Here is a 21777-nt window from a genome sequence, read left to right as displayed (position 1 = left end):
TTACCACAACTCCTTAAAAGTAATGATGATTTATAAAGTGCTTCAAAAATATTTAGTTGATAGTGTACAAGAGTTCCTTTCAAACCAAGACGGCTTGATTTACGTTTTACGTAGTGTTGAATTATGTAAACTTAGTGTTAATTATGTATTATGTAAAATTGTTGACCTGACTTGTCTTATACTCCATAACTGGAGTCCTTTCTTTCTTTAAAAAAAAAATAATTATATACTTTTAAGTTTATGAAAACTTGACTTGATTTTTGAAAATAGCCCATTCAAACTTCAAAAGAACTTGAATGCAAGTAAACTTGACTAATGTAAACATTACTTAATTGAGAATGAATACAGTGTTCCAACATGTTAACATTGAGCAGAGTATTCACTGTAACTGAACTTTATATTCTTTAAAAAAATATGTTCCCAATTAATATGATCAGGGGTTGATAAGACTTCGACTTTGACACTGTGAACAGATTTTTCGTATATTCTCTGTGGCTTTTCTGGTGCCCAATACAAAAATGGTAAGGCAGGAGCTAGAATAAAATATATCTTCATTCATCAAAATTTTTACAAACATTTGAATATTGTCAATGTTTAGAAATACATAATACAAGGCTAGCCTTTTTGTATGAGAAGACTATAAAATAAGATAGTGCTACGGTACCCGGTTTAGTTGAAATTTGAATATTTTTGTTGTTAAAACTCTTCATATTCCTTCAAATTATTTGCAAATATTTTAGAGCTACAATATGGCGTTAGTCGTGTTACCCTACCACGACAACAACATACTATTTGCAGTATTGCCAAATCGCCCAATTCATTGCCGCACACTTCTTTATATATTTTAATAGATATTTTACAGAGTGTCCCAAAACTAAAGTACCAAACTTCGGGAATAGGTTATATGGGTCAAAATAAAGAGAAAATGTAGAATAATTTTTTCTCCTAAAACGCTTCGTTTACGAAATATTCGCCATTTTGTATTTTTTACAAAATAATTTTTATCTTCAAAGTTTTCCAACCGATCGCTATACAAATCGGTAGGTATGTTCAAATAAGAGAGGTGAACTGTAGAAAAAAATATTCAACATTGTCCGATTTGAAAATTCAAATTGGCGGCCATATTAAACTTTCAATCCAAAATTGCGGGAGAACGGTGATAGATTGAAAAATTTACCAAGAACAAATTGTTTTAGGAAATTCTGTTTACAATCTTTTCGCCATTTTGTATTATTTACAAAATAATTTTAATCTTCAAAGTTTTCCAACCGATCGCTAGACAAATCGGTAGGTATGTTTAAATAAGAGAGATGAACTGTAGAAAAAATATTCAACATTGTCCAATTCGAAAATTCAAAATGACGGCCATTTTAAACTTTCAATCCAAAATTGTGGGAGAACGATGATAGATAGAGAAATTTACCAAGAACAAATGGTTTTAGGAAATTCTATTTACAATCAACCAACATCAACAAAATTAGAATCGGATAAGGCATAACAGAGATACAATGAGATGTGTGCTACGAGGCAGCAAAACATGAGTACTTCATAGTTTGGCACTTTAATTTTGAGACACTCTGTATAATACAATATTTTAAATCAATAATAATAATATAATATATAAAAGCGAAATGGCACTCACTCACTGACTGACTGACTCACTCACTCACTCGCAGAACTAAAAATCTACCGGACCAAAAACGTTCAAATTTGGTAGGTATGTTCAGTTGGCCCTTTAGAGGCGCACTAAGAAATCTTTTGGCGATATTTAAACTCGAAGGTTTCTAAGGGTTCAAAGTTCGTCTTTTAGCATGTATATTCTTCTTATTCTCTTAATTATAATTGAAAATTGTCCATACCATATGTTAATATAGAACTATAATCTAGAGAGAATACCTCTTCGAAACAGTTGTTAACTGGTAACTAAATTAATAATTTTGTCAGGTTGGCATTAAGTTGAGTTGACTTTGTTAGGTTGGCACCAAGTTGAAGATTGAAATGCATTTATCGCGGAAAAATTGATTGGGCACTGCTACTTCAATCAGAGCTATTCCTGGGAATATTATATTACTAGCCGTAAGGCTCGCTTCGCTCGCCATATCCGTTTAGTCTGGACCCCCGACTGGATCGTCCTAACATATGAAATGCTCAAATGAAAAATGCAGGCGAGCGAAGCGAGCCTGCTGATCTCATTCTTGGCCGATCCAGTCGGGCGTCCAGACTAAACGGATATGGCGAGCGAAGCGAGCCTTACGGCTAGTAATATAATGTTCCCAGGAATTGGGAATATCTGGCTAGACGGATATGGCGAGCGAAGCGAGCCTGACGGCTAGTAATATATATTTTTTGACTTATTCATTTTGACTTTCACTTTTTTGATTGGTCATCTTCTTTTTGTTTGGCTTTACAATCTAGTATGGGTCACAGCCTCGCTCAATCTTCTCCTCCAAGCATCTCTGTTTAATTCATCCCTATACCCCAACCTTCGCCACATCCTGGTCAACCACATCCATCCATCTTGTCCTGGGTCGCCCCCATTTCCTCCTTCCCATTAATCGCCGTGTTGGGTGGGTATGTGTCATTTGCCCATCTTAGTCTGCGCATTGTAACTATATCAGCTTGTTGGTACAACTGGTACAGCTCTTCATTATGCCGCCTGCGCCCGATACCTGCTTCTTGAATACCTCCAAACATTCTCCTCAGGTCCTTCCTTTCAAGGACATCCAACATTATTTCTACACTCGAAGTAGTTGCCCAAGTTTCACTGCCATATAGGAGTACTACCACAATAAGGCTCAACTCACACTAGCTCGACTCAAATCGTACGACTCCAGTCGAGGATACTCCAGTCACTCGACCTTACGACTTTCTTGCTCATTGTCACTACTTCAGTTCCATGCTACTCCATTTTCTAACCTTTCTTCTTCTTCTTCTTCACGTGCCTGCTCCGTTTCGGATGTTGGCGATCATAATGGCTATCCTGATTTTGTCGACGGCGCTACGGAACAGCTCTGCAGATGACTGGTGAAACCATAGCCTCAGATTTGCCAGCCATGAAATTCTCCTTCTGCCAGGTCCCCTTTTTCCGTCGATTTTTCCTTGAAGGATCTCTTCTTTCTAACCTTACTTTATCAAAAATATAAGATCTAATTCGTCACTACTTAGCATGTAACACATTTTATAATAATTATTATTGCCTTAACTAATTTTTATTATTGTCTCATCTAAAATGATAAAACATCACTTTCATGAAACATAACCTTACTTTCATTAAAAATGCAACATAAGTCGAGGCTCGACCACCATGTCGAGTGGACGCTCGACTCAGTCTCACAGTCTTGAGGTCGCGGAGACGAGAATCGACTGGTCTGAATGTCACTATTTGAAAACACATGCTGCGTTGAGAAGAGACTAGAGCCGCAGTCTCTTCTCGACTTGAGTCGCGTAAGTGTGAGTTGAGCCTAAGGGCCGGTTTCCGAGTTCGGGATTTAGCTAAGTTGTAAACTTAAAACATCTGGAGTCGGAAAATTTGCTTTCCGAAAAGGGGCGTAGTCGCAGTCAACGTTTAAATTTAATTTCGAAAGACTAGAAAATTGAACACAAAATAAAATAAGAGAAAAAGTAGTGTAAAGTTTCTATTTTGAATTATTTAGGAATGTTTCATTTCGTCAAGGAAAAACATTTCCAATCATAGAAATGAGGAAATGAAGATTATCATGAAAACAGCGACTACGCCCCATTTCGGAAAGCCAATTTTCTGACTCCAGCTGTTTAAAGTCTAGAACTTAGCTAAATCCGGCCCTTAGGGTAACCGTCCACTGGAACCGTATTCAACCGATCCGTTCGGCCGTTGGATGGGACGAATCTGCCGGCCGTTAATTCGGCCGAATATGGTTGTCTATTGGAACCGTTTACGTCAGTCTAGTTGCCAATTATTGAATTAACTACTATCATAGCCACCAAAATGTTTCATAAACAATGATTATATTGAGATTTTGAAAATTGAATAAACATATATCCTCCAAATTATTTATTCATTACAATAATCTTACATTCAACAAATATCCAGTAAATTAGTTATTCATTATTAAGCAATCTTTGCTCTCAGATTCCTTTGAACATCATGACTATGATATCTTTTGTCTCGCATATCCCACAATGCTCTTGAACCAAACTTATCAACTTTTCATTGTCCATACTTACAACTTTTCAAAACAGAACAACTTCAAAAAACAAAAACAAACAAGACTGTGAAACAATTTTAGGTTAGGAACACATTGTTGTCTCAGCTCGACTAGTTAGTTCGGCCGGATAGAGCCGGAAAATCCCATTCAATTTGGATCAAAAAATTGGTCGACCGGAGGTATGAACGTGTTGCAATGGACGAGCATCTACTACTTTCTTTGTTGGGGGATCGTTCGGACGAACTCGGTAGTTTTCGGCCGATGCTAGTTCGGACGAAATCGGTTCCAGTGGACGGCCCACCTTAATGTCCTGTATAAGAGTATCAATCGGTGCTCTACTGTAGTACTTTTTTCGAAAAAAACACATTCTTATTCAATAGGCAAAAGGTGCTTTTTTCGAAAAAAGGTGCAATTTTTATTTTATTACTAGAAGTAGCTCTTGTTGTTTATAATATTTTTTTTTTATTATTACTTCCATTAAAACTAGTCACTAGGACTAACCATTAATTTTGTTCTCTTATTTCTTATCCTAAAATATTAATTTTTATTGCTAAAGTCTTCCAGTGAAGCCTACAGTTCTAATCTATAATTTTTCTACTTTAAATTCTTTCGCTACACATTTATTTAATTTATACTTTTTTCACTTCACTAGCACTACACCAACTCGAAGGGCTTTGTTCTCTTCAACCTCCTTGTGAGTTCAGTGCTGTCTAGTAGTTGGATGACTTCGGTGTTGTCGTGTTGATGAAGACGTGACTCATGATGGGCTGCCAATCGTCTTATTTCACTGGTCACATAGGGGATGTGCAGATCTCGGTGCAAATCGCTGTTCCTTATGTACCAGGGCGCATTCACCATGTTCCGCAGTACTTTGTTTTGGAATGTTTGAATCTGATTGATGTTAGATGTTCTAGAGCAGCCCCATAGCTGAATTCCAGGTTTAAGAATTTGTTTGTAAATCAATATTTTGTTGTCCAATGAGAGATATGATTGTCGGCCCAACAGCCAATAGATTTTACTGTATTTGAGTCCCAGCTCACTCCTTTTCATCTTGATATGCTCCTTCCATTTCAACTTGGCGTCAAGAGTCATTCCAAGGTATTTTGCTGTGTTGCTGTGTGGTACTACATTCCCATTTAGATTTATACGAATCGGATCATTGATATTTTGTTTGTGAAGTTGATATGAATGGACTTCATCTCATTCAATCGAATTTTCCATTTTTTGGTCCAGTCACTGAATTTGTTGCTAGCATTCTGTAGTTTTGTGGCTGCTTCTTGTACTGTTTCCTCTTCTGCCAGTATTGCAGTATCATCAGCAAAAGTAGCTATTGTCACTGCATCCAATTCAGGAAGATCGCTTGTGTACAGCACATAAAGAACACTACATTGTGAACTCCAGCCCTTATTTCCTTTAATTCAGAGACGTCATCACCTTGTTTTACTTCAAACAATCTGTTAGTGATGTATGATTTTAAAAGTTTTAGAAGTTGAGTGGGAAGAATTTTATGAAGTTTATTGATCAGTCCTTCATGCTACACTTTGTCAAATGTCATTTATAATAATGAAATAATTAATATATTTTTAAAGGTGATGGAGGTCGAGTGAAGATATGGGACATAGCCGGCGGAGGGGTTATGACCACTTTGAAGGGCAACAACAGTCGCACCGTTTCGTTGGCTTGGAGTCACTGCGGCACAATTGTCGGCTCTGCATCTGATGATGCCATGATGCAATTGTGGGATGTCGAAAAAGCAATGATTCTTCCTGAGTAAGTAGAATCATACTTCTTATTCACCAATGTCCGGTTTCTTAGTCGTTCCATCAAGGTCTATAAAAACCAGGTCAAGACACTCGTGCTCCTTATGGAGCGGCCATTATGTGGGGTTTTAATGGCGGTACATTTGAAATTCCAATCTGCTCATAACAAAAACATGCATTATGCTTTTTAAAGACAATATTCTGGTATTCTGGTTCAGATAATAATTATGTAAATAATAATATTATTTTATTGATGTTGCTTTCCATGACGATGAGGCTGATGAAGCTCCTCTTCAGGAGTGAAATACATTCCTCAATACTCCAAGAAAAGTAAGTGTTTTTTCAAATATTTACAAGTAACACAGGTTTTCGATTTTTTAATAATAAAATTTCTATAATAAATGTTTCAATAATTCATTTTAATTATTAAAAATTGTTCTTATTCTTGTAACTTGTTATTATTCATAAGGCATTGGGACAAAAGGCTAACCTCAAAAACAGTTTGAAGTTTCCAATCAATTAAATCTAGAAATAAGCAATTCAGTTCCTAAAGTGCGAGATAAATTACTTTTAACACGGCTCTTTCTCGAAGACGGAGAGGTCCGATGCTCTATCCTCCACTAATCACTCCCACTACCTAGCAGCATTCTCCTTCTTTTGTGTCTGTGTGAGAGAGCTTTGCAACGCGTCGCACCAACACTCCCCTCCAGCTATTAATTGCTGGCAATGTTCCAAGTAGTGTACTGGTCAGCAGCTATATTGGTTTGTGTATGTTACAGAGATGTTTTCATCACAAGAACATAAAGCAAAATGACACGGCGCATCCAATTGTGCGCAGGATGTCCGTCTGTGCCTATGCTACAAACTGTGGAGGGAGAAATTGGTTTCTCCTCTTCATGTTAAAAGTAATTTATCTCGCACTTTAGTTGGAATCTAAATATTATTTTGTTGTAGTTGAGACACTGTGTTACTTGTAAATATTTGAAAAAAACACTTACTTTTGTTGGAGTATTGAGGAATGCATTTCACTCCTGAAGAGGAGATCATCAGCCTCTTCGTCATGGAAAGCAACATCAATAAAATAATATTATTATTATTCTGTCGGAAGAATTAATTTTATAATTCAAAGCCAAGCAATATCCCTTGAACAATATAATAAAATAACACATCATGTTGTTCAATCTATAATGATAACAATATAATAAAATAACACATCATGTTGTTCAATCTATAATGATAACAGTTGATAAATTTGAAAATTGGTGAACTAGAACCCCACAAAATGGCGATTTTGCAATGCATCACGGGATTGTGTCATGACCTGTATTTATAGAACTTGGTTCCATAAACTGTTTATCCATTCAATAAGTTTATTGAATCGATAAACATGAGAAATGCGTTTCTAGAACGCTCCATACGATAAATTATTGAATCCATAAATCTCTCGATAAACTTGGCCTATAAATATTCGACTGAGTCATTGTCAATATTGTAGAACCGTTCCATAATTGAATAAAAACACAAATATGTTGTCAAATTCACGGTATTCGGTTTCGTGACCATGGTCGTGTACCGAATAAAACTGTGTAGAATTTGACAACATATTTGTGTTTTTATTCAATTAGCCTATAAATATTTATGGAATGGATGGATGAACGTGTCAAATTTTCGGAATGGAATATAATGGATCAAATTTTCGGTTGCAATTCAAAAATTAAGTTACTAAAATTAAGTGTAGGCCTAGATCACCAGTATTTTAAAATTAAAACAGATTCAAAGTTGCACTATATTTAGCATTGCTAGCCCATATCTGGTGTCAGCCATCTTGTTTTGAAGTCATCAGCCAAAAGATGACAGTACCGTAGGAAATATCCTTCAACTTGACATCACAACAACCAGGATGGAATAAAAAACCACGATTTGGTTGGTTACCATAACATCAAGGCCCGGTTGTACAAAAGCCGGTTAAATTTTAACCGTGATTAATTTAACGAGAAACATTCAGAGAAGGCATTTTTGATAAGACGGCTTTTCTGATTGATTCTCGTGAAATTAATCACGATTAAAATTTAACCGGCTTTTGTGCAACCGGCACTAAGTTTGTTTACGAAAGTGGCCGGTTTGTGATCATGCCATGTTGCCAGATTCATTGGACAGATAAATCGTTCCATAGCTATGGATTCTATAATTTAATATGCTTAAGAAACCAATAAAAATTTATTGAATACATAAAGTTATTGAATCAATAGCTATAGCGTTGTTTATTGAACGACTGAGAAACCGGTCATAAGGGCCGTATACAGATGCTCGGTTTAAACTGCGTCTAGAATAAACGCGTTTAAACTTGAACCATAGAGAAATGATAGCATAAGAAGATATCTCATGTTATATCATTTATTTTCCAAATTTCAAGCCAATTTTTTGTTAACTCAAGCCGATTACTGTCTATTATTACTGTTTTGGCTGTGTGAGAGTGTGAGAACGGCACAGTATGAGAGACTACCAATGTTACATAGCTTCAAAAAAATAGCTTCGAAAAATAACTACTAGGACTATCGGCTTGAATTAACAGTGACATTTGCAACATAAACGCCCTATACCATCTTCTTATGCTATATTTTCTTTATGCTTGAACGCTGTTTAAACAACCAATTAGAATACACATTATAAGAAATTTCTGAAACCAACTATTGTATGTAATTGTAAACTATCTAATATTTTCTATAATTGATGTTGTAGTTTCAGTTTTTTGGGGGAATAAACATTTATTTATTATTTAATTATTCAATTGTATGCTAAATAGAAACGAATTGAACGTTCAGTTTAAACAGCTTCATTGAAGCACAACTATGAGTCGGCTAAAATGATTCCTAATATGTCCAATCACAATGTGATCCGTGGTCTAGTGAATAGAGTGCTTGTGTAGCAGCCTTGAAATCCCTGGTTCAAATCCGCTCAATGTGTATTGATTTTTATGACCAAGTTCATATAAATTCATATTTTGATGGACTATTATAGATCGGTGTAATTTATAATAATAATATTAGTAGCCAAGTGTTTTTGAATATCTTTGGATAAATGTCTCATTTTTTATAAAAATTGAGTTTTTTATTTCATTTAGGGCCGGTTTCCGAGCTTGGGATCTATAAGCTCTAGACTTACAGAGTCCAGAACTGAAATAAGCTCTCGGGTTTAAATCAACTTTCTGAGTCACGGGTTTGTGTTCTAAACTCTGGGGTCTATTGAGTTCTCGACTTATTTGAGTCCAGGACTTTAAGGCAGTAAACATGAGGGAAATTCACAATATTTTGCTGTTGTATTGTTGGCATAATAGCAAAACGGAAACAGCTGATTACAGCGGGACAATTCAAATGAGCATGCTCTAAAAACTATTTTGTAAAAATACGTTTCGATTTCTTTGTAGGCCTATTCAAAGCAAAACCTTTGAAAGGGTTTAAAAACCATTTACGTCATGCTATTATTGGTCATTGATTTTAACCAGTGATTTTGGAATAAAAATTTAATTAGGCTATTGAGTTTGAAAACTTATTTGTTTTGAAAAAAAAACTGGAATAATAATTTATTATTGTTATTATTATTAATATGTTGAATATGACATTGATTAATAACATTCAGATTGGAATATAAATTCCAAGGCAATCCTTGTATTATTTTGCTTGAACATTTTTAGGTTATGTCACAGTCGTAAAATGAGGTTAGTTTTTTACGCATAATTCTGATAAAATTTTATTCCAAAATGAACTTGCAAACTATGAATTATGAATTTAGATTGACTAATCCAAATAATTTAGGTATTCCATGACATCTATTTGGCTTTTTATCTACTCCAAAACAATAACTGATTTGTGTTTGCTCAGTTATTAAGTCTAGAACTTGAATTTAAACCCTACCCCAGTCGAGGGTTTAAAATCACGCTGTTTCAAGTCCTGGACTTGACGATCTTTGATAAATCCTTGACTCGGAAAGAGGCGAGAATCTAATTCAAGTCCTGGACTTATAAGCCCTTCACTCAGAAAGCGAAATTATAAACTCCAGGGTCTAACATGATCTCTAAACTCCAGAGTCTATTTAAGTCCTGAACTACGTTAACGCTCTGACTCGAAAGCCAATTTTCTGACTCCAGAGTTTAAAGCCAGTTAAAGTCTAGAACTTAGCAAAATCCCAAGCTCGGAAACCGGCCCTTAGTGTCTCAAGCCTCCTCCACCATGAGAGTCTTGAGAAAAAACATCAGGATGGTAAATCGAATTGAATATGAAGAATATAATAGTTCTTACAGCAGGCAGGAAATGTACAAATGATACTCAAAGGTTTACTGGAGTGTGAACGCAGCTCAACATGATATGTTAGTGACTTTTGTAATTAATATCAGTTAATAACAAAAATGTTTGAAACATGTGTTATTAACTGCAGTGTAAACGCAGCTTGAAAGTGCATTATAATGTGATCAAGTATAAACAGTAACAACTGTAGAATTTTTCAATTTCGAATAATTTTATCGCTTACTTCTCAGCTCTACAGGTCGCTACAACCCTTGGCCTCCCTCACAAAGCCTCTCCATCTCTCCCGATCCACTGCCTGCCTTTTCCAGTTTCAAACTCCAAGCGTTCTCAAATCCTGCTCTAAATCATCTGTCATCATTCCTTGACCTTCCTTTTCTTCTATTGTATATTCTTTCCCTCCATATACATTTGGCAATCCTTTCATCAAGGAATCCTTTCATCCCATTCTCACCAAGTGCCCCATTCACCTAATCGTGCCAGCTTTAAATTCATGGCATACAACATGAAAAATGTCTCAAGCCTCCCACTTCCCCCCCCCCCCTATTTGTTTGGTGTTCGTCTCAATATGGATCTCGCAATCCTAAAATTATTTGCAGCATATTGAATGAAAAAGACTAAGAAATTGTCAAAAAACCACTGATTTATTGATAATTAGAAAGACCGGTTTCGGTTATTACACCATTGTCAATCTCTGATAAACTAAAACTAAATACAAGAGCTGCCATTGGCCTAGCTAGACAGTCTCCTCCCCCTCAACGGTGTGTCAAAATGGCGGCTTAAGCAACAGAATCCATGATAATAAAATTTACTTTTAGTACAAAATAAGAACCAAGAAAACAAGTGTGAAAGATAATAAAACAAATATGTAAATGGAAAACTGTTGACTAATGTATGCTTACAATTTTATGATAAAACTAAATTCGTAGTGTTGTATTGGTTGAAATGAATCTGGTCATTTAAACTATACTGGGAATTTTCCTCAATTACTCTTGTTATTTCTAAAGCCTCTAGAATATTCAAAGATCTGCCTTTGTTATTAACATGCAGAAACTCAACATTCTCCTTAACTGTGAACTTGTGATTATTTGTTATCGAATGCTCTGCAAAGTTAGATTCCCCATTTTGTTTATTCCAATCTCTGATGTGTTATTTTTTTTGACAATTTCTTAGTCTTTTTCATTCAATATGAATAATTACCACAATATCAACTTCTCAACTACACAAAAAGTATTTGCAGCATGACTGTTCACTGACGTATCAATTAATGGTACTTTATATTATATTATTATTATTATTATTATTATAATTTTATGGCCTTCATTGGACCACTGTAGTCAGTATCTTCCACCTTTACTCCGTCCTCTCTCAGCCCAATATTTCTTCATTCGTTCAGAAATTAATATATTATAACAGAATATATTATATATTATATCAGATTTTATTTTTTTTTTCTAGCGATCCGGCGGCAGTGGAGCCAATATACACGTTTGAAAGTAAATGCAGCCAACTTTTAACGATTCAGTTCTCGTATCGTAACTCGCCTATGCTGATCGGTTATAACTATCCAGGAGAAAACGTTCCACCGCCAGTTGAAAAGCCTCCACTTCCAGCGTTTTCTCGTCCCAGGCAACCTCCAACTCAACCCACTCCCGCTCAACTTTATACTGCCCTTCGAGCTAATACTCCTGCTCAAGTTTATGCTGCCCTTCGAGCTGCTCCCGGTCAAAGAACACCTGGTAACATTCTAATGCAAAGGTATACTCTTCTTCAAAGAGCTCCAGTTCCGAGAACTACTTTGGTCTTAGGCAATACTCCAGTTCTTCCAGTTAGAAGAAATATTGTAGGTCCAACTCATACATTCCTTCAAAGAAATCTAGGTCCACATAATACTTTCTTTCAAAGAAGTACGCCTGGTCCAAGTTGTGTTTCTCTAGTTCAAAGAAGTATGACTGGTCCAAGTAGTGTTTCTCCAGCTCAAATAAATACGCCTGGTCCAAGTGGCGTTTCTCTAATTCAAAGAAGTATGCCTGGTCCAAGTGGTGTTTCTCCAGCTCAAATAAATACGCCTGGTCCAAGTGGTGTTTCTCAAGTTCAAATAAATACGCCTGGTCCAAGTGGTATTTCTCCAGTTCAAATAAATACGCCTGGTCCAAGTGGTGTTTCTTCAGTTCAAATAAATACGCCTGGTCCAAGTGGTGTTTCTTCAGTTCAAATAAATACGCCTGGTCCAAGTGGCGTTTCTCAAGTTCAAATAAATACGCCTGGTCCAAGTGGCGTTTCTCAAGTTCAAAGAACTGTTACAATACCAAGTAATACTCCGCAAAGAAGTACTTCAGTTGGAACTAATACTCCAATAATTCAAAGAAATAATCCAATGGCAAGTAATACTCCACTTCAAAGAAGTACTTCAGTTGCTACTAATACTCCTCCACCTCAAAGAATTATTCCGGTTGCAACTAATACCCAAATTCAAAGAATTAATCAGGTTGCAACTAATACTCAAATCCAAAGAAATAATCCGGTTGCAACTAATACTCAAATTCAAATGAATAATTCGGTTGCAAGTAATACTCAAATTCAAAGAAATAATCCCGCGCCAAATAATACTTCGAAGTAAAAATGAATAATGATTTCTGCAGTATGTATCGCCGATACAGTTATAACATTTTTCATTTGTTGAATAGTGCATGACTGTTTGGGTCATTGTGCAATCCAATAGATTTCAAGTCAATCATAAAATACTGTACTTCAAGAACATTCAATCAGCTTACCTTAAAATTATAGTACAAATCAAAAAGGTATAATGTTAGATATTTGTCGTTCTGTGAAACCTGTGTGATGGATATTCGTGGTAGGCTATATAGATAGCTATGATAAGCAACAATTCTAATAAGATTCTTGTTTTAAACAAACTTATTACATACGTTTAGATTGTTTTTTATCAATTGAGTAAGGAATGTGTGAACCATATTTTCATCTGCCTCCAAAATCTTTGAACTGACAAAACATTTTGATAATTCAGATAATTATTATTATATTTTTGTTGTGTGAAGCCACAAATTCTGAGCAGTGCTCAAGTGGCAGTCGGAAGGCACTATTTTAACACAACTTTTAAAAGCTGGTTTTTTTATTCTATTAGCCAACACTGTAGAGAGTGAGATTTTTAAATATTATATTTATATAATTGATTAATTTATAATTTGATTTATTTATTTTATCAATGACCATAATATTATAACTTTCAATTGAAAAAAATCAATTTTATTTCAACTATTTCATATTTGAAGAATTTGAGTAAACTTATTCCATTAAAAGTGAGAACACCACAATTAAATAAGTAAATTGGAAGATTAGAACAATATATCATTCAATTCACAGATTACTTTACCCACGAATGCCACAATATATTGATATTTCATTCAGGGATGACTTTCCTAATACAACTTGAAAAAACTCATAAAATTATTCTAGTGAAGAATCATTTTTCAATAATCAACTCCACGACTAAAAAACTCCTTCAATCAGATTCAAAGATCATGTTACCAATAAAACTCTACAAATTATTAAAAGTTGTGTGTTTTCACAGATGACTTTCTCATAAATTTAAAATCGTTGAAACCTACAATACTGTTTTTTCCTTATAAAACACACAATCTTACATAAACTCTAGAAACAACATTTAATTTCATTTTTCCACGCACACTACTTGATATAATAGAACCCACACTATAGATATTATAGGTTCTTGACAAAAATTCATTGTGAAAAGACAGCTGTTATGTGATTGTGTATAACCTGCGTCCCTCATCTATTACTTTTTAAATAACAGATACTATTTTATCAATTTTTAGAAAACAATTTTTATGTCAGGTATCAAAGCTCATCAATGTTATTCCTAGCCTTTCTATCACTAGTAAATTTGATAGAAAACTGCTAATTGAAATTCATACATGGATAATCTCGAACAATGTAATTTCCTCATAGCTTGATATAAAGACTTCTCATGTTCTTAATGTAATTTTCAACTATTCTTTACATTCCCTTATCCCTTCACTCTGCTCTTTCTCTTCCCTTCCTCACTCATTTTTCTCTCCCCTATTTCTTAATAATATCCCATTATTATTTTCTTGTACTGTTAAGCATAGAACACTCGGCCTCTGCGCTCAGGTTCCTCGAACCTTGCAGGGACTTCCCGTTTTTAATATACCCTATTTAATGTTATGTTTCTTTTTCATTTTATATAGTATTTTACGTTTTTTTATAACCATTTTTGCCATTGTAATTGTTTTTTGGGAAAAATAAAGATTTAAAGAAAATAAATCAGTTGATAGATAGGGCAGTTGCTAAAATAATTTACTTGAAGATGATATTTAAAATAACAAAATTATTAGTAAACATTTATTGAAAACATTTATTTTTATAACCTGACGATCACCGGATCTAGTAGTTATAATTTGTATTCTTATTGTATTATTTTACTAGTTTTAAAGGGTACTATAATTCTATTTTATAAATACGAGAAAGTGGCCCTGAATTCATACATTTTAATATTGTCAAGTTATAATTATGGGGAACCTTGTCTACAAGTCTACAAAGCGGCTCAACCTAAAAAGTTAAGTGACAATGAAGTAAATAGAAATGGGTGACCGACTTAATACAGCTGAAAGGATTATGAAGAAGCGGCAAAGAAAGACCAAGGAGTAGAATATTTTGTGAAATGAAAAGTATGGAGTTATAATTATGAGGAACCTTGTCTACAAGTCTACACAGCGGCTCAACCTAAAAAGTTAAGTGACAGTGAAGTAAATAGAGATGGGTGACAGAGTTGATACAGCTGAAAGGATTATGAAGAAGCGGCAAAGAAAGACCAAGGAGTAGAATATTTTGTGAAATGGAAAGTATGGAGCACAAAGCACAGCACTTGGGAACCTGAAGAGAATATCCTAGAGGCAAGACCAATTGATATATTTGAGCAAAGAAGAACAAACAACAAGCTGTAATTGAGAGAGCAAAAGCAGAGGAAGCTCAGGATGCGACTGAGACCTTGTAGACAAGATTCCCCATAGCTATAACTTGACAATCAATCACATAACAGCTGTCTTTTCACAATGCATTTTTAAAACTATACCGAAATGAGCGCAATACTATGGCCTGGTTGCACAAATGCTGGTTAAATTGTAATCGTGATGATAAAATGCAACAATAACCAATCAGAGAAGCCTATTTTTCGAAAAATAGGCTTCTCTGATTGGTTCTCGTGAATTAATCACGATTAAAATTTAAATGGCTTTTGTGCAACAGGGCCATAGCATATTGCGCTCATTTCGGTATAGTTTTAAAAATGCATTGTGAAAAGACAGCTGTTATGTGATTGATTGTCAAGTTATAGCTATGGGGAATCTTGTCTACAAGGTCTCAGTCGCATCCTGAGCTTCCTCAGCTTTTGCTCTCTCAATTGCAGCTTGTTGTTTCTTCTTCTTTGCTCAAATATATCAATTGGTCTTGCATCTAGGATATTCTCTTCTGGTTCCCAAGTGCTGTGCTTTGTGCTCCATACTTTCCATTTCACAAAATATTCTACTCCTTGGTCTTCCTTTGCCGCTTCTTCATAATCCTTTCAGCTGCATCAACTCTGTCACCCATCTCTATTTACCTCACTGTCACTTCACTTTGTAGGTTGAGCAGCTGTGTAAACTTGTAGACAAGGTTCCCCATAAATAACTTGACAATATTAAAATGTATGAATTCAGGGCCACTTTCTCGTATTTATAAAATAGAATTATAGTACACTTTAAAACTAATAAAATAATAGAACAAGAATACAAATTATAACTACTAGATCCTATAACTATAATTATAACTACAAGGGGAACCTTGTCTACAAAAAGTAATAGATAAGGGACGCAGGTTATACACAATCACATAACAGCTGTCTTTTCACATTGCATTTTCAAAACTATACCGAAATGAGCGCAATATACTATGGCCCGGTTGCACAAATGCCGGTTAAATTTTAATCGTGATGCTAAAATGCGCCCATGACTGATGAAGAGGGTGATAGGAGGGATGCATTGCGTGGTCCCACTATGTCGCTGCCTGCCCGTGCACTTGCAGTTCGTCGTCGGCCACTTTGTCACCTTCCGACTTGACGCCGCGCGGACCGGAGTCGACGAGCTGACAGCTGCTGTGACGTCGCTTACCTGCGCAGACTGTACCGTGGAATTGACGGGTGACAGAATCGGCGACAGTATAATTCTAGTCGAACATGCCGCCGTTCGACTTCCTAGGTGCAGGAGTCAACTTTCTGGTTGCAGGAGTCGGCGAACTTAATTTGTGATGTTGTATTGGAAACATGATCTTTGAATCTAATTGAAGGCGTTTTTGAGTGGTCGTGTTGATTATTGAAGAACGATTCTTCACTAGTATATTAGTGAGTTTTTTTAGGTTTTGTTGAGTTGTATTGGGAAATTTCATCCCTGAATGAAATACCAATTTAATGTGGTATTCAAGGAAGTTTGAATTGGATTAACAAAAATAATTAGTGAATTGAATGAAATATTGTTCTACTCGTCCAGTTTACTAATTGTGATATTTTTCCAATAACGTTCACATTGACAGGTACAGTTTATGGAATAAAAAAGCCAGCTGATGGAGTATTTTGCTAAATCTGACTGTTTCGATGTCTGTGGTTTTGCATTGATTGTATTTTTAATTGTCGTTTTAAATTTATATCATTGATTGATCCATAATTTAATTTTAATTTATTCTATCAACGACCATTTTATATTTATAACAACATTTCATATTTTTTCATAATTTCTTTCATCAAAGACAATTTTATATTAATAAATTAGACATTACAACTTAGTAGACAATGAATTTTCAAAACTATATTGGAATGCCATGACTTTTGCATTAACAGAGGCACAGGTTTTGAAATGAAAAAGTCAGCTGATTTAGTATTTTCTACAGCTGTCAATGGTGTCCTAACTCCTGATTGCATGATCTTGAATCATCATTATAATTCGATATAATATGTTATGTGTAATTCAATGTAATGTGTGAGTTTTTTAGCAATGATTTTGCTTTAACATCTTTTTTATTTTGTTTTAGAACCAGTAGTCAACTTATGTTTGAGTTCTTCTTAGTGAAAGCCTGTAAATATTATTAATTTATTTATTTGTTATATTACATTACATTCATATAATAAGTGAAATTGTTGTGCTTATTAGCTCAATTTTATTTATAATTTATGTAATTTATTACTATGTTTATTTATTTATTAATGTAGTTCATTATTTGTGTATCAGATGTGTGATCCATGAATAATAGATAACGTGCTATTGCTCCGAAGAAATGAAATTTATTCCAGGGTTGAATGTTATGTTTCAGTTCGTTGTTGTATAACTTTGTCGTTGTCGTCCTTATTCATATTATTAATAATGAATTTGTAATATAAATTTGTAGTATAACTTTGATCATCGATCAATATTACTGCTGGCTTTTCTAAAAAAAAACCGTTTTCTATATTATTACTTTATAACTGTGTATCTGTGTATTACTAGTATGTCAGTGTATTACTGTTATTACAAAGTGTATATCAGTGTATTTTAATAATTGTACAAATAAAGTATAGTCAAGAATATTTTTGTTGTTACATAGTTCAATTGTTATACCGCAGCCTTTACATATTCAAGGTTGGTTTTGTCTATGGGTTTGATCACATTGAATGCGTATATGTGCAAGTGCACGCTTGGTTATGCATGAACAAACGCACAGATGAGAAACAAAATCTGGAAAGAGCAATATGAACATTCACACTGAACGCGTGCACTTGCTGGTTACATCAAGTGTGAGCAGCTACATGCAAGTCACAACGTGTTTCAATGGCACTTTCCAAATTTTGTTTTTTTGATTCATGGGTGGTTTGTCGTTTACTTGTAGATATACGCATCTCTTATTTAGCGTATGGCCCTACGACACAAATCGTTATGTTATCCAACATAAGTCACACATATAAACTATGAAGTCATCTTAGTCACAAGTTAAAAAAAAGCTGGAACACAAATTAAAAATAAAATTTTAAAATTTATAAACATATATCTAGTCGATTTAAATATACCACTGCATCTAGTGTAGCTACCAGGAAGTCATCCAGCCTGCCCTCATAAGCTGTTCTTGTGCACTCTTCTACAATGTGTCTTATGGTTTGTACAGCGCCACACTCACAAAAAGGTGTTGGAGCCTCTCCCCACTTGTGCAACGCATAGGCACATCTTCCATGCTGAGTTCGGATCCTGTTAAAGAGCCGACCATAGTTTTGCATCTCTTCCAAATTACATACCATGAAACAATATCTTCAATACTCATCTACCATTTACAATGGTCTTAGTTATGTGTCACTTTGTAATGTTCATGAAACTCGTTATTCTACTTTGTATCCTTTCTGAAGCTTTCACCCCTTATTAAGTAAGCTGCAAGGGTGCAAAACACCTACCTATTAGTTGTTAATCATTAGATATAATACAAAACCTTGTCAGCCTGAGTGAAGTTTAAATTAAATGGCAAATTGTAGTTTTCACAAGTAAATTTCACACCCATGCCAAATTTTGTGTAAAACCTTGATACATGCAACTAAAGTTTTCATTCCAACTTAACAGTTTTGGCCAATAAATAGTTTAATAAGTGTAGAATTCCACATTTAAAACAGATTTTATTTGTTTAGAGTCCGGAGGCGGTTTAAGGCCCTGAGCCCAATCTCCAGCGTTCCTCTATACTAAATGGTATTTAGTATATACAGTTCTTATTTATCTATCAAGGTATTGACAAACATTCCATGAGAATTTTATTGTTGTAAAGTGGCATTCGATACGGTACCATAATAATTCATTTATTTGATCCATAGATTCATACATGAATATAAGATCTTGTCACACATATGATTGTACACACATGACAATGTGTTGTCAAGTAAAGAGTAAAAATTGAATATATATATATATAAAATAATACATCAATTACAATTCATCTAGGCAGTCACTATAAACTAGAATTATAATATTACATTTGGAGTGCAGAAATTCTTCTATCAAGTGATAGGGTCTTTCCGCTAAATAACTAAACAATTTCCTTTTTAAAGCTGTATCAGACACATTCTTGGCTCCAGTATGAAGCTTGTTGAATAAATTGACACCACTTACACAGCAAGCATGTTCTAAAGCTCATTGGAGATATAAAGCTAAATTAGGGGTTCATTTTCTCGGAAATTTTAGTTTCCAAAAAAAGAGAGAATAATAATTTCCATCCGACCTTAGACGGCAGTAAGTTATACTGTTATTGGTAATAGCAGAAAACTGCATACCGGAATTTTAGGATTTTAGGATCATAGGACAGAAAGGTTTACAAGTTCAATTCTTTGTATCCAAATCTGTACAACACCCCAGAGAATTATCATTTCATGAATTTTGTAAATTAACTTTAATTCAAAAATAGAAACCATTCATTTTTTATTTCCTCATATATCACAGTCTATACATCAGCAAGCATTGGCAATATTATAGTGGGTAATTTACATTCAATAAAAATATATAACATTCATTCATCAGTAATTTAGACTTTATAACATTTAAACGAGTGAGTAGAACACTACGCTGTTTTCAATATTTTCTATTTTCTCTATAAGTTAGTGAGGTCCACGATGTAATGACAGTGAAGAAAGATAGGAGATCAACGGTGCCGATTATCTGCCTTGCCACTGCTTCCCATAGAGGATATTGATACCGGTATGTATCTATGTAATATTAAACTGTTCATCAATCAATTACCGTGTATTTTATTCGACAAGAAAATATATTTTCAATGAATAAAAAACATAATTTTCCTGATTGAGATTCTCTTAATTCGTTTATTTTTTTATTAATTATATTTTTTAATTGTTAGAAATGATCTGGCTACGTTGTGGAGCTAGAAAAGGATAACAATATCTGCTTTGTGGAATGATAGACAAGGATAGCAACACCAATGTTGATCAAATACTGCCATTATAAAGTTGATCTCACATTAGTCAAGTAATTTTGACTGAATTACGTAGACCTACATGAACGAATCCAGAGGGGGCACACCCCAAGTATTGCAACACTGCGTAGTCCTTTCCGTTTGCTGCTTTGTATTGGCCAGGGGCCATCTCGTGGTGCGAAAAACATTTCATGTGGCACAGCGCATGCGACTTGAAAATGTCGTCTGAACTCTGAATCATTGGCATAATAATAGTGCTGCCCTGCGACTTGCGACTGTGTCTCCATGATTTGATTTATCTACAGCAGAAGCTAGCTGTTGATATGTTATCTTGAAATAATTGCGCATGTGTCCAGTTTCAAACACCTCCTATTTTCGGTTGTGATTGTGAATTTCTAGATTTCGAAATATTGGAGCTGTGAATCGTTTGAAACCTGTCGCTTCATGCCTCGTATCTCGTTTGAATTGATGAGCAAGATGTTTGTGATGAGGAAGCCATTGCTAGGTTAGACCAAGACCATAGTAATTTACTCCAAAATTCCTATTTACGTGTTGTGATTGAAGTTGAATATTTACTGAAAGAGTATTGTTTTTAATGTTCATAGTTATGAGCATCCGAAAGTCAGTGTTATTTCTCGCAAATTTGTTTTCAATGGATTAGAATTTCACGTAAGTTTTATTGTTTGGTTAAGTTAGTTAAGTAATGACTAATTTTTCCTTCCATCTGTCGACAGTAACTTATTTATCTCATTTATTAATTTTTGATTTTCAATATTTGAACGAATTATTTCTTGATACTAGTAACAAAAAAATTAATAGACTGTAAAAGCCTGTCAAATGAAAGTGTCGTACCTAACTTGTCTCTTATCAATAGGCCTACCGTACCTATATTGACAATTTTGCTAACTTACTAATGCAATGGAGATTACAGTAGCCAATTTCCATCATCATCCCTCTCAATGATTAATTTAATTTCTAGTTTATTAAATCCAGTATTTTTATTATTTAAGTTATGGTCGTTCCCCCCATTAGTTTGTAGGGCCTATTTCAATTTAGTTGCATGTTGATTGTCAGTCAATTCCGTTCCTGTTTTTTCGTCAGGGCTGAAGATAACACTTTTTTCTCGAGTATCTGAAGGAAAATATCATAAATTACTTGCCACACTCTCAACATCCTCAAATTGGATAGTCTTCAATCAATTTATACACAAATAAAAACTGTAAGTTGATGGCACCTAACTTACTTAAAGTATTGAAAACATAATAATAGGCCTATTTTAATTCATTATTTTTCTCACTTCCTGAGTAGATTATAATTATATGAAAAATTGTGAGCAGTTACAGGCAAGTCACAACTTGTTTTTATGACTCATTCCAGATTTTGTTTATCATCTGCACGCGTGGTAATGCATGTTCTTATAGGTGTATCAAATGTGATCTTATCCTAATTTATGTCTTGTATGAGCCCGGTCAGTCCACTTATTGCTTATAGTTCTTCAATAGCTGGTATGTTAGTCTG

The 21777-nt window shown here is 34.6% G+C and overlaps 1 protein-coding gene across 5 annotated transcripts in view; it reads left to right on the top strand.

Annotated features, from left to right (window-relative positions):
* LOC111059090 (TAF5-like RNA polymerase II p300/CBP-associated factor-associated factor 65 kDa subunit 5L) overlaps positions 1-17890 on the top strand; it is a 67489-nt gene extending 49599 nt beyond the window's left edge. For 3 of the 5 annotated variants that reach the window (XM_039442802.1, XM_039442801.1, XM_039442798.1), the window contains 2 exons: positions 5774-5954; positions 11701-17890. In XM_039442802.1, the coding sequence (XP_039298736.1) occupies positions 5774-5954; positions 11701-12862 (1343 nt within the window). In that variant the 3' untranslated portion in view covers positions 12863-17890. The remainder of the gene's footprint in view (positions 1-5773; positions 5955-11700) is intronic. The other 2 variants (XM_039442799.1, XM_039442800.1) reach the window with 1 other exon arrangement.
* The last annotated feature ends 3887 nt before the right edge of the window (positions 17891-21777 follow it).

This window comes from Nilaparvata lugens, chromosome X (assembly GCF_014356525.2).
Source record: "Nilaparvata lugens isolate BPH chromosome X, ASM1435652v1, whole genome shotgun sequence".
NCBI classification, from domain to species: Eukaryota; Metazoa; Arthropoda; class Insecta; order Hemiptera; family Delphacidae; genus Nilaparvata; species Nilaparvata lugens.
The sequence above is the reverse complement of the archived record's forward strand: the minus strand, read 5'-3'. Positions and strand labels throughout refer to the sequence as shown.